Raw genomic sequence first — 13,387 nt, 5'->3', positions numbered from 1 at the left:
TTACAACAGAAAATAAACTTATTTTTAATTTAAGAAAAAAATCGGTCCTCACGGCCCCTGGGTGGCTCAGTCGTTAAGTGTCCAACTTCAGCTCAGGTCATGATCTTGCGGTTTGTGAGTTCCAGCCCCACGTCGGGGTCACTGCTGCAGCTCGGAGCCTAGAGCCTACTTCGGATTCTGTGTCTCCCTCTCTCTGCCTCTCCCCCGCTTACGTTCTCCCTCTCTCTCTCTAAAAATATATACAAAAATCTTTCTGGTGTGTTACAGCATCAAACACCTGCAGCAGGTGCACAAGAGTGGCCAAATGTCCAGCCACAAACATCACACACCTCTGTGGTTTCCAGCGAGTGAATGCACAGATGGCTGTCTCCTGACAACAGCCACCAGCCTCTGCAAATCCGAAGTACAGTGTTTGCTGCGTCTAGTGACCATCATCCACCCGCATATGACGAGGAGCAAGGTTTATCATTTCTGAGTAGGTGTTTTCCTGTGGTTGACCTTAGGAGCCTCCTGTTTTCGCTGCAAAGATACTTCAGCTCCGCGTATTAAAATACATCCTCCTTTCCTTCTAAGCAGTAAGACACGGGTGAAAGGGCCCAGGCTCTGAACAATGTTCCCTTTCAGGTGTTGAAATCAAGGAAGAAAAATAGCATCGAACGCTGTGTGTCCTGCAGGGAAATGTCTTCTTCATTCAGTCAACAAGTTTTTTGTTTTAAATGTGTACCAGGTACTTTAGCCAATGGGGATATCGTTGAGAGCAAGACAGTTGGGCTTCCGAACCCCGGATTTCCACTGGACAGGACTACAGCTCTACGTGGGGGTGGCCTCCAGGGGCCATCATGGAAACATGGGACAGTTGTGACAGTCACACACTTGGAGAGCATCACAGCATCCCAGGGCCAGAGATGCTAGTTTTGGGGAAGCACAAAGCAATCTCACCCAGTGAAGACCGGGCTCACATCCTATATGACTTTGAATGTCTCTTCCCATCTAGTTACTTAAGCCTTGAATCTAACCCTGTGTGGTATCTAAATCAAAGGGGTTTTGTGCGTGTGTGTGCGTGTGTTTGCAATTTTAATGAACAATGAATTCTTCAGGACTGCAAGTAACCACGTAAATCAAGGGAAGGGAGAGCTTTGGTTTGATGTTTCACCAAGAATTTTTTACCATTTCCAAAAACCCCACCAGGTGGGCGAATCCGGTGTCTTTATAAGTGCCCCCACCAGTCTAACCGGTAGCCCTAAATTCCGGTGAATCTGCAGCCAGGAAGGAACACGCTTCCCAGCACTCCAGTCTGAACAGCGCTTGCCATTAGAATTCACGCTTTCTGTTGAAAGTGATCCTCCCTTTATTTCTGTCACGTTAGCGTTTGGGGACTTAAAGACATGAGTGTCTCAAGTAGTGTGTGTAGATCACAGTGTGTAAGTTCAGTTTACAACAGTCGAGGGGACATTATGAAACTCGTTATAAATGGGACACTTGTTTTGCTGAGTTCATGAGCCATCGTTACGGACAGGAAAGTTGTTTGAACGATTACACGGATGCGTCATCAGTGCAAGAAGAGTGCAGAGAAGGTGGGGAGGTCATCACGATGGGGGCGGGGACACAGGGCGCAGGGAGTGATGCATGCGGACCCCCTGCTTGGTCACCAGCCCAGGGGAGAGAGCGGGCAGCTGAGCATCCCAGGTCCCTCTGCCTCGTGCCATCTGGTCACACGGATGCTTCTCAGCTGAAGGTCCCTCTGGGACATTTGGCAACATCTGGAGACAGGTTTCTGTCTCCAAAATGGCGGCACTGCTGGCGGCCAGTGGGCAGAGGCCAGGGATGCTGCCCAACGTCCAGGTGCATGGGCCACCCCCATAAGAGAGACAGCTGTCCAGCCCGGCATCGGCCCACCGTCAGCCGCGGAGAAAATCTGGAGGCCAGGGTGCCGCCTGCGCTGGGCCACGTGCATCCTGCCAGGTGAGGCAAGGGCGAGGCAGCCCGGATTAGCCCCGGGACCCAGGTCTCCTTAGCGTGGCTGGGGACTGCCTTTTCATTGGCTCACTCCTGTATGTTCATTTACCCTGTGCGCCACCGTTCAGTTGCTGAGTTCATTTTCTTCAGGCCACCGCGGTTTCCATTTCCTTTGCCGAGACCAGGACAGACGACGGACAGAAGCCAGACACGGCCGGGAGTCCTGGGCCACTGGCCAGACTCCGGCCCGCCTGTAATCATGCTGCCCCGAGGGCTGGGCTCAGCACCACCTTGCTCACTCAGTGAATTCCCTGCTGCCGCCTGCAGGCCACCCATCCGGACGCCCTCTCCCGGGAAACACGCGGGCCGGGCCGGGGGAGGCCCGTGCCCGCGGGTAGGGAAGCAGAACAGAGAGGGACCTCACCGCACAGAGGTGCCCGATGGCGCCGCATGAACAGTCTCGCCTCTGAACCCAAGAAGCCTGAGACCCCCGGGCCCTCCCACTCAGGCATGACTGCTCTTTGACTTCCTGCTGGAAACACCACAGTGGCCACGTGTCATGCGGGTGACGTCACTCCTAGCTGTACCTGGATGAAACAGAATGTTCGCTCAGGCCGCGGCATAGGCTAACGACCCACGATCTTCAAGGGGCTCGTGCTTTACTGTCGAATCTAACCGCAAACTCTGACCAACACAAAATCAGCCTCAGGGCCGGCAAACACTTGAAACCCCAACTTCCCCCCACGAAGAATTCATCTCAACAGACATTCCCTGAAAGCTGTCACTGTGGGACAGGACAATTTCAGGTACGAAGGCTGATGTCCTGCCGTGGGACCCAGTGCTGGTGGCTGGCCATTCTGTGGGCCTGTTACTCATTATTCCTGCCCCGAGGGTGGCTGGAATGGTGCTGCTTGGCTCTCTCCGGCTTGGGCTCTGTGGTCCTCAGGACTCTGCCTCCTAGGGGTCCCGCCTCCAGGTTCCTTCTCCCCAGACCTGCCCGGGGTGGGGTCTCCTGTCATGCGGCAGGCAGCACCCCCACAGCCCCGTGAAGAAGCCCTCCAGGTGAACCCTGCTTAGGGGATGCTGTTGCTCCCAGACTCGCCAGCCTGGTCATGGGGACACTGCACGGGACAGGAGTGACAGGCTGCCTAGAAACTGCCACATGCGTGAGGAGATGCGACCTCTTGGGGGCGTGGGCCAGGAAGCACATGGAAGCCCTGTAAGAGGCAGGGGATGGGGAGGGGCTGGGAGAAGGACCAGCCATTTCCACCAGGACAAGGGGGCAACAGATACGAGCACAGGGCGCACATCACCAGGGACACAGCAGCTCGGCAGTTGCAAAAGTGGCCCGAACAACCGAAATTTCTGTGTGGCTGCAACGCCAAGCCATTTCCTATGGTGACGGGTCGCTGGGGACAGCCTTGGGGGGGGACCGATTGTAGGGGCAGTCACGTGACCCCAGCGGCCCTACAGTCCCTGAAGCTCCTGTGGACGGTCCCAGGCAGATCACGTGCTGCCCGTGTGTGGGCAACACCCAGGAGCCACTCTAAGTGAGCCCACTGATGGGGGGGCCGCAGGTAGATCCAGAACCGAAAGGCATGACCTCTCTGGCCCTTTCAAGACTGTGCGTTCGTGTCCAAAGTGGCTTCGGACACGCCTCCCGGCCTGGTATTTCATTCCGGCCTTGGCAATGAGACTGCTGCCTTGGAGTGACCATGACCTAAGGTCTTGAGCAGGTCCCTGGCCAGGTTCCCAGACTGGAACCTGCCTCCGGCACCGTGGTTTGCACGCACTGAGGGCAGAGTAGCTGAGCGCGGGCTCCTCCCGCCGGCCACACCAGCTGTGCTCCTACTAGAACCGAAGGGCCTTCCATGAAGCCTGTGGGAATAGCCGCTTTCATGAGGAGGCAGGAGTCCAGTGAGAACATGGGGTCAGGGGCTCGCCCACCCTCCAGTGCTGGGATCAGCCTCCTTTTGCTCAGGGGACACCGGGCAGCTTCCTTTCACGGTTTCCAAGTGTCCTCAGCGACGTCACGGGACAGGTGCACCTCCTGCACAGGCGCGAGGTCTCTGTGCAGCATCAGGGCCCGGCCGCAGGGGGAGGGCGGTCTGCCGACTCCAAGCCTGCAGCCTGTTGGGCACCCAGGTCACAGACAGCCGAGCAGATGAGCACAGACCGAGGGGCAGACCGGCACAGGGTGTGGGAGTCAGGCAGGAAGGAGACGCACACACGGTCGGCAGCCGCTGGGGAAGGGGGTCCGGGGCGAGCAAGTCCTCAAGGAGCGTGCACGGCCCCCGGCCCTGAGTTACAACAGACCCTTCGCGTCCGATCGCTTGGAAGCCGATGGCTGGTACTGAGACTCCTTTCAGATGCTTGATGAAGAAACAATAAACAGGCTCTCTTTGGAAAAAGATGGGTGGTTTCTCTAGACCACGTAACAGGACCCGGAAACAAATTCAATTGGGAAATTAAGAAAAAAATTTTTTTAATGTTTATTTATTTTTAAGAGACAGAGAGAGACAGTGTGAGCAGGGAAGGGGCAGAGAGAGAGGGAGACACAGAATCTGAAGCAGGCTCCAGGCTCCGAGCTGTCAGCACAGGGCCCGTATCCATGAACCGCGAGATCACGACCTGAGCCAAAGTCAGACGCTCAACCGACTGAGCCACCCAGACGCCCCATGGGAAACGTAGCATTTTTAAGAAGCACTTTCGGGTGCATGCTTGATCTTCTCGCTGAACTTTTGCTTGGAGGCCAGACCCCCAGAGCCTGGGGAAGGGAGTCTGAGGTGCTCCCCAGCCGTGTGCAGACGACTGTACTTCATTCTGCTGCTACTTTTCTCTGATTGCTTCCCAACACGTCAATATGAAGTGCTTCCTGTGTAGACGCCAGACACCGTGGCCACCAGATCTCCAAGGCCACCGATTCACCAGGAGGGACCCACAGGCCGGGTGAAGACACCCAAGAGGGGAGACAGGGGGCGGGAGGGGGAGCCTGGGAGGGGAGGGGCAGTGGGGACGCTGCAGCCATGGGTCAGGGGCCACGGAGCCAGGGGCAGGCCAGGCCCACAGGTCTGCCGGGGAAGGCAGGTGCGCCTGCCGTGACTGCCCTCCCGCGGGCACCTCCCCCCTCGCGCATGGAGAACTCCCTGAGCTCAGGGCTGCTGTCAGCCCCCAGTCAGCGTGACATTCATTAAAAGTTTGACCTTAGGTGCTTTGTCTGCAGAGGTAGAAAAGACGAAAACATCTGTTTCAGAGCATAAAATGCATCCTCATTTTCTTTCAATCCTGTCTATTGTCTGCTTCGACCGACTTAGAAACACAAAGAGCCTTCCTCTGGCATGAACTCAGCGTCCGTACGGACCGAAGGTGGAGGAAAACACAGCTCCCTCTCTTAGCTCCACGCCTGCCTAGTTTTCGGGGGAACGAATGTGAGCAGAACTTATAAGCGCTTATTCCTCCCTTCTTGTCTCCTAAGTTTTATTTTGTAGGGTCTGCAGACACATTCCTCCTCTTCCCCGGCTGTGGCTGGGAAAGAAACCTGGGCTCACAAGGGTCCGCAGATTCACATGTCCACAGGAAAGGTAGTACAGTCGGCAGGGGGAGACCTGTGTGAGGGCTGGACGTGGGTCCGTGACATCCTGGGACACCAGGACAGACAGCCTGGGGAGACAGGGGCACCGCTTGTGAGGTCACCGCCATATTCACCAGAGTGACCCACAGTGATGGAGCAGATGATGGCGGGGCGGGAAGGAAGTGCTGAGCTGCGTCCTCCAGAGGGCACTGTCCCCGCCCTGGGCTCACCTCTGCTGTAGCACAGGTGTGGGTCTGTGCACTGAGACACAACTTCTTGAGGTCCTGGTCCTCCTCACCACCCGCCACACGTCTGTGTCAGGACCGCGTATCCCAGGGGTCTAGAACTTGGCCAGGGCAGCCCCCGCTCACCTTCACCCCTGAGGCACCGGCTGCACTGGGGAAGCTCTGGGAGGGAAGGGGGAGGACAGCTGAGGAGTGGGTTGCATGAGCACATGAGCAGAGGGACCACAGGAGCCCAAGGGGGGACAGATGGGCACCTGCACCGACGCCGTGAAGCTGGCGGAGACGGAACCAGATCGAGGGACGCCGCTCCTCCAGAGCTGGTTCCTCAACAACATGCACGCACACACATGCACACACACATGCACACACACACCCACACACACATGCACACACACACACATACATACATGCACTTTAAGGAAAGAGAGAGCAAATGAAGAAGGAAACAATGGGCTTTAAAGAGACAGATGAACCGGTTTCCATGTAGCCCCTTATCTGGATCCAGATCCAAACCGTTAAAAAGAAATCGGGAGCAATGGGGACAGTTGAGTCCCGAGCACATGTGTGAAGCTAGCACACGATCGTTATTTCCTGATGTCTGAGGACAGTATTGCAGTTATGCTTCTAAAGACAGAGCCCGTATCTTCTGGTGTGGATCCTTTACAGGTGAGTGCAGGAACGGGCCCTTGGGATGCGGGCATTTCCTTCCATCCGCGTGGGTGGGCGAGGGGTGTGGACGGGACAAGACCCTCTGGGAACCCACCTTCCTGAAGGGAGGTAGCGAGCATACAGGGGTCACTCTCTTACACTCCTGCCTTTACAGGGGCTTCGTATTTTCCATAATGAAAACAAATTAAAACCAGCAGCTGGCGGACAGAGAAAGGATGTTTGGTCAAGGGCAGGAAGAGCCCAGGGTGTGAGGCACCACAGAGGACGTGTGGCAGGAGACGTGTCCTGGAAAGGGGCAGTTTTCGGGGGCAGACACCCGGGGGCCCACACACCGGAGACACAACTTCACGGTGAAGTGTCCAGGAAGCCGCAGAGAGAAGAGCGGGAGACTTTGCATTTCCAGCAGGGGCCGGCGCGAACCCTGAGTCTATTTGTCACGTTCCTTTAGACGGGCAGGTAAGACTCGTACGTCATATAGGACTGGGGCTTGCTAACCACAAGCAAAGTTGAAGCCTCTCCCACGGCTCTACAAACAACATCTCACCCCGCTACCAACTCGTGTCTCCGAGTCGATCTGCCTGTGAAAGTGACTTGTTAGCATTTCCTTTCAAAACAGAACCGCTGGCTTTTAGACAGTGTGCCAGGGTGGCATCTTTGCAGCCACCTGCACCCTGGAAAGACCCACAGTCGTCCACCTGCCCCGTGAGTCCACTGCCCGGTGACTCAGCTAGTGTCCACCAGCATCCCTCATTCTAGGGGTCAGGTCTCTCCAGGCGCACAAGGGACTGGGAGGGGAACACCGTCCCGTCCCTACCCAAGACAACTCTCCCGGTTCTGAGCTCTGCTAAGGGCACCGGGAGCCGGTAAGAGGGATTGGGAGGCATCTGTAGAGGAAGCAGGCGCCTCTTAATTGTAAGCGTGCTCAGGGATGGTGTCAGGAGGAGGCGGACACTCAGGGACGTCACAGAAGCATCCCACCGTGAGCGGCTCTCGCCCTTCGCCCCATTCACTTGTGTGTGTCTTTGCCCGCCCCGGACAAAGGCCCAGAGGCCGCCCCGGAGGAGCAGATACGTGTTCCAGGCATGCCCAGTGGTGCTTTAAGGCTCAGACACACTCCAGTCGGGAGAGGTCGGGGGGCCCTGCTGGCTGTAGACCACCTTCCAGGGAGGGAACAGACCAGGGGCTGATGTGCTTTGTCGTTGGGGCCACATCCTCCAGCCCTGGAGGCACCAAAGGAGTGGCCCACCGCGCTTGGGGCTGAGGACTGACAGGGGTGGCATTGGGAGGGCCTCAGAGGCCAGCCCACCGCGCTTGGGGCCCAAGACTGACGGAGGGGGGGGGGGGAGGGGGCGCCTTGGGAGGGCCTCAGAGGCCAGCCCACCGTGCTTGGGGCCGAGGACTGACAGGGGTGAGGGGGGGCATTGGGAGGGCCTCAGAGGCCAGCCCACTGCGCTTGGGGCTGAGGACTGACAGGGGCGGGGTGGGGGGCGCTCAGAGGCCAGCCCACCACGCTTGGGGCTGAGGACTGATGGGGGATGGCATTGAGAGGGCCCCAGAGGCCAGCCCACCACGTTTGGGGCTGAGGACTGACGGGGGGGGGGGTGGGGGGAGGAGGGGGTGGCATTGGGAGGGCCTCGGAGGCCAGCCCACCGCGCTTGGGGCCGAGGACTGATGGGGGGGGGCATTGGGAGGGCCTCAGAGGCCAGCCCACCGCGCTTGGGGCCGAAGACTGATGGGGGCGGGGGCATTGGGAGGGCCTCAGAGGCCAGCCCACCGAGCCTGGGGCCGAAGACTGACGGAGGGGGGTGAGGGGGGGCACTGGGAGGGCCTCAGAGGCCAGCCCACTGCGCTTGGGGCCGAGGACTGACGGCGGGGAGGGGGGGCATTGGGAGGGCCTCAGAGGCCAGCCCACCGCGCTTGGGGCCGAGGACTGACGGAGGGGGGGGGAGGGGGCGCCTTGGGAGGGCCTCAGAGGCCAGCCCACCGCCCGCGACTGCCTGTCAGCGAGACCGTGCCGGGAGGCGGCCCGGACCCCTTACCTGCAGGTAGTGGCACGGCCTCAGGGCGGGCTTGGCGTCCTGGGGGAGCAGAGGCTTGTCCAGGTTCAGCGAGCTCTTGCGGTAGGCCTCCTTGGCCTGGCTCACGGTGAGCGTGGACCAGGAGCTCCGCTTCATGTACTTGGTGTCGGGCGTCACGGTCAGGCCCTCGCAGGCCGAGCACTTGACGTCGCTGTTGCTCTTGGACGTCTTCAGGGACAGGTCCCCGAAGGGGCCCGGGAGCACCTCGGGGTAGCAGTGGGAGACGTGGTCCACGTGGTGCCTGTTGACCACGCTGGACGTGCGGCAGGTGCTGTCGCTGTCCAGGTTGTCGTCGGAGCTCCACCAGCTGCTGGCGCCCGACCGGGGCTTGCCGTCGGGCTTCCGCTCCTTGCTTTTACTCCTCTTGCCGTGCTTGGGGTGGTGGGTGTGGTGGTGGTGGTCCTCCGCCCGGCCGTCGCCCTTGGTCCCGTTGACGTGGCCCTTGGAGGGGCCCTCGAGCGAGTGCGACTTGGTGAAGAGTTTCTGCACGGAGTGCACGAGGTGCCGTATCCTGCCCGGGCTCTCGCCGCGCTGCCCCGCGGCCGCGGACGTCCTCTGGTACTGCAGCGTGTGGAACCCGTCCCTGTGCAGAGGCCCCTGCTTCTCGAACTGGTCCAGGAGGTTGGCGGGGATGCGGTTGGCCCTGGCGCCGGCGTGTGGCACGGCGCAGTCGTCTCTTGTGTCGTAGTGGGAGCTGTAGTGCATCCTGGGGAAGGTGCTGCTGGACACGTGGTCGCCCAGCACCACGGGCATCATCACGCACTCCGAGTGCACGGAGCTGCCGGGGGAGCAGCGGTGGTGGTCCAGGGGGCAGCCGTCCACCGGGCTGAGCAGGTAGGGCTGCCTGGCCTCCTGCACATGGTGCAGGTGGTCGTGCGCGCGCTCGCAGTCCTCGGGGCCCGCGAGGCCGCAGGTGTGGGCGGAGCACAGCGGGGCTGGGGCCCGGCCCCCCGGCAGCCCCTTCATGTTCCTGGGAGCCGGCGAGTACCTTCCCTCATTGAAGTGCTGCGTCGGGGACCATGAGTACTGCTGGTCTGTTGAGAGAACACACAGAGCCGTTTCAGCCGCCACCCTCATTGACGTGCTGGAAGAGTCAATTATTGGACACCCCACGAGGGCACTGTTTTATCCGGTCCTCAGGGGTCAGTTTTGCGCACCGGAGAGGGGAATCATTTTTCCCTGTACGCTGACTGCTCCAAAGTAGGAGACTATTAAGGAGCATGAACTCTCAGGGCGCCCAGTGGCTCAGTCGGTTAAGCATCCAACTTTGGCTCAGGTCATGATCTCGCGGTTCATGGGTTCAAGCCCCATATCGAACCCTGTGCTGACAGCTCAGAGCCTGGAGCCTGCTTCGGATTCTGTGTTTCCCTCTCTCTCTGCCCCTCCCCTGCTCACACTCTGTCTCTCTCTCTCTCTCTCAAAAATAAATGAACATTAAAAAAAAAAAAGAAGCATAAACTCTGGTTATCCCTAAATATAGTTCTACAACCACAAGTATGTATTGTCTGCGAGATTCATCGGGTCTCTGGACAGCAAGACTTTGTGCTATTAAACAAATCAACAATTTGGGGGGGAGAATGAGTTACATTTCAATTAGATTTGAGTACTGTGGTTCAGTTTCAGAAGTTTAAAAAGTAACATTTGCTATTTAATTAGCAATATTGCTCAGTAAGCTCATGTGATATGCACTCATGCATTAATCCTGAAGGGTCTAAAGCCACGTCCTTGCGGCTCAGGGGGAGAAGAGGTGGCTTTCTCGAGGCCACCTGTCTGTGTCAAAGCAGGACTAACACAGGATGTCCTAACTTCCATTTCAGATACTTGCCTTTCAACTGTAAGATTCTCCCCAGGACAGAAAAACATGGTTTGTTTACGTGAGATGCAATATTGTGCACAGATAAGTCCTAAGGAGTCATCCCTCAGAGGGGGCTGGCTTTGTTTTCAGGCAGGTGGCTACGTGCTGTGGACATGAGTCCGGACACTGAACCGTTCAGGTTCAGGCCCCAGCTCTGCCACCACGTGGTGTGTGACTCCACGGGCCGGTCAGGTGGGCCAGCCACACTCCCTGTGCTTCTGTTTGCTCCGTGTGACGGGAGACAAGACATTGGCAAAGCAACAGGCAGGGCCCCAGGAGGAGGGCACTCTCTGGTGCCATCCATTGTCGGTGTTGTAATTATCGTCCTTTTACACGCTCTTGGGTCAGCATCTACAAAGTTCTGGGTTTATTAAATCTAAGTGATTGGATTCCAGGATTCCTCAGAGAAGCCTCTCCTTCACCCCTGCTTCCTACTGACTCAGTGTTTCTGCTTCAGACTCAGTTCAGAGCTTGCTTCCAGAGGTCTCCAAACAGACGCAACAATAGACTCTGTTACAGTATATGACATACATATATGCATATCTGGTATACAATATGCATGTTATAGATGGGAAATAAAGACTATTATAGTAATATCCATACATTATGTACAGTTCATGTATACATATACAACATGCATATGTGGTATAAATATGCATATAACCTATGTAGGAAATACAAACTCTATTACAATATATAATATGCATATATAGTATATATATACAATGAACCTATCTATACATAATATATGTATATAATGTAGATATATCACACATACAAGAAATATAGACTCTATTACAATATACAATATGCACATACAGTATGTATACATAATGCATATATCCATATATAATATATACATATTGCATGTAATATCCATATGCAGGAAAGAGAGTCTAGTATATTATATGCATATATGGTATGTATATATAATACATATATCTATATGATATGCACATATACTAATATGCATATAATACATGCAGGAAAACAGGCATATACGGTATGTATAATGTCCATATATATGTATATAAATGTTTTTTTTCAACGTTTTTTTTTTTTTTTTTTTTTTTTTTTTGGGACAGAGAGAGACAGAGCATGAATGGGGGAGGGGCAGAGAGAGAGGGAGACACAGAATCGGAAACAGGCTCCAGGCTCCGAGCCGTCAGCCCAGAGCCTGACGCGGGGCTCGAACTCACGGACCGCGAGATCGTGACCTGGCTGAAGTCGGACGCTCAACCGACTGCGCCACCCAGGCGCCCCTATAAATGTATACGTAATATATGGAGGAAATACACTGTTACAGGATATAATAGCGTGTATGTCAAATATCTCTAATACATATATCCATATATGATATATAGCATATAATATCCATACAATATATGCAGGAAATAGTCTAGTATATCACATGCATATATGGTATGCATATATAATACATATATCTATATGATATGCACATATACTAATACGCATATAATATATGCAGGAAAACAGACTAGTATATAATAGCCATATACAGTATGTATAATGTCCATATATATGTATATAAATGTATACGTAATATATGGAGGAAATACACTGTTACAGGATATAATAGCGTGTATGTCAAGTATCTCTAATACATATATCCATATATGATATATAGCATATAATATCCATACAATATATGCAGGAAATAGTCTAGTATATCACATGCATATATGGTATGCATATATAATACACATATCTATATGTGGCACATACAAATAATATTTAATACGCATATAATTTATGCAGGAAATAGATCCTACTATAAAATATGCACATACAGTGTACATAACGGTATCCATCCATTTATATGTATATAACGTGTATGTAATACATGCAGGAAACACAGACTCTCACAGTGCATAATGTGCATATATAGTATGTATACGTAAAACATGTATCCACATGCGCACATACGCTACATAATATGCATATAATAGAAGCAGGAGACACAGATGGAAGCTGTCTGTCACGGGAACAGGTGGGAAGGGCGTGAGAATGAGCACCGAGGAGAGAGACACTGTGGGATAGGCCCAGACAGGATCTGAGGGCCCCAGCCTCCTCGTCCCACTGGGGGTGCCCAGACAGCTCTCTGTCCTGGGAAAACGGAGACCAGCTGGCTCCCTGGATGGGCCTGGGCTGTGTCCCTCTCCGCAGCCCCTGCCACCTTCCCCACAAGGACATCAGGGTGCAGGGACCGCTCAGGCTGCCGTGTCAGGACACTCGACCCCGGGGTGGCCGGGCGCCTTCTGCTGGCTGTCCCGGAAAGGCTGTCAGGGTCCGGGAAGCCCCAGAGGCAGACCTGCTGGCTCTCTCCCGGCCGTGCCCTCCAGGGCTGCCACTTGCTCCCACCTCCTCCCTGCCCTGGCTCAGACCCTGAGTGCCCGTCGCCAGCCAGGGCCACAGCAGCGGCCTCCTGCCTGCCTCCCCTCCCCTTGTCCTCATTCCCTCCCTCGCTTGCCCGTGCACATGCCAGCCTGCCCCTCCCTGCTCAGCGGCTCCCGGCTCATTGCGGAGTCCTCAGTCGTCAGCCTGGATCCAAGCGGCCCCGGGGACGGCCTGCTCGGGGGATGGCCGTGCGCCAGTCCGGAGCGCGTGCCGGAGGCCATTGCTGACCGGGTGGGCTGGCCAGGCCCTCCCTCCCGCCCCTCGTTGCCGGTGAGGCATGCCGCTTTAACCAAATGCAACAACCCCTATTTCTGGCCATTGTTCTGTGGGCTCCTTCCCAGGCAGCATGCACTCTGCAAGAGCCCCGCAGTCCAGGCAACCCCGGGGGAGGCGGTGCCCGCTGTGCGTCGTCCTGGAGGCAGGACAAGACTCGAGCTTCCGCGAGGCACCTGCGCCCCGCTTCCTCAGGGAGGAAGCTGTCTGCTGTCCCCTTGCTCTTGCGCTGGCCCAGCCCCCTCCCCGGGCTGCTCCAGCCTCAGGCCAGACCAGTCAGCCCGCCCCGCCCACCTGTCCCGTCCCGTCCCTGTCCTTGTCC

The 13,387-nt window shown here is 56.0% G+C and overlaps 1 protein-coding gene across 11 annotated transcripts in view; it reads right to left on the bottom strand.

Annotated features, from left to right (window-relative positions):
- Positions 1 to 13,387, bottom strand: part of DLGAP2 (DLG associated protein 2) — a 791,131-nt gene that overhangs the window by 114,024 nt on the left and 663,720 nt on the right. For all 11 annotated transcript variants that reach the window (XM_058719822.1, XM_058719819.1, XM_058719818.1 and 8 more), the window contains one exon: positions 8,481 to 9,553. In XM_058719822.1, the coding sequence (XP_058575805.1) occupies positions 8,481 to 9,553 (1,073 nt within the window). The remainder of the gene's footprint in view (positions 1 to 8,480; positions 9,554 to 13,387) is intronic.

The sequence above is a fragment of the Neofelis nebulosa genome, chromosome 3, assembly GCF_028018385.1.
Source record: "Neofelis nebulosa isolate mNeoNeb1 chromosome 3, mNeoNeb1.pri, whole genome shotgun sequence".
NCBI classification, from domain to species: Eukaryota; Metazoa; Chordata; class Mammalia; order Carnivora; family Felidae; genus Neofelis; species Neofelis nebulosa.
This window is presented reverse-complemented; position numbering and strand designations above follow the sequence as displayed.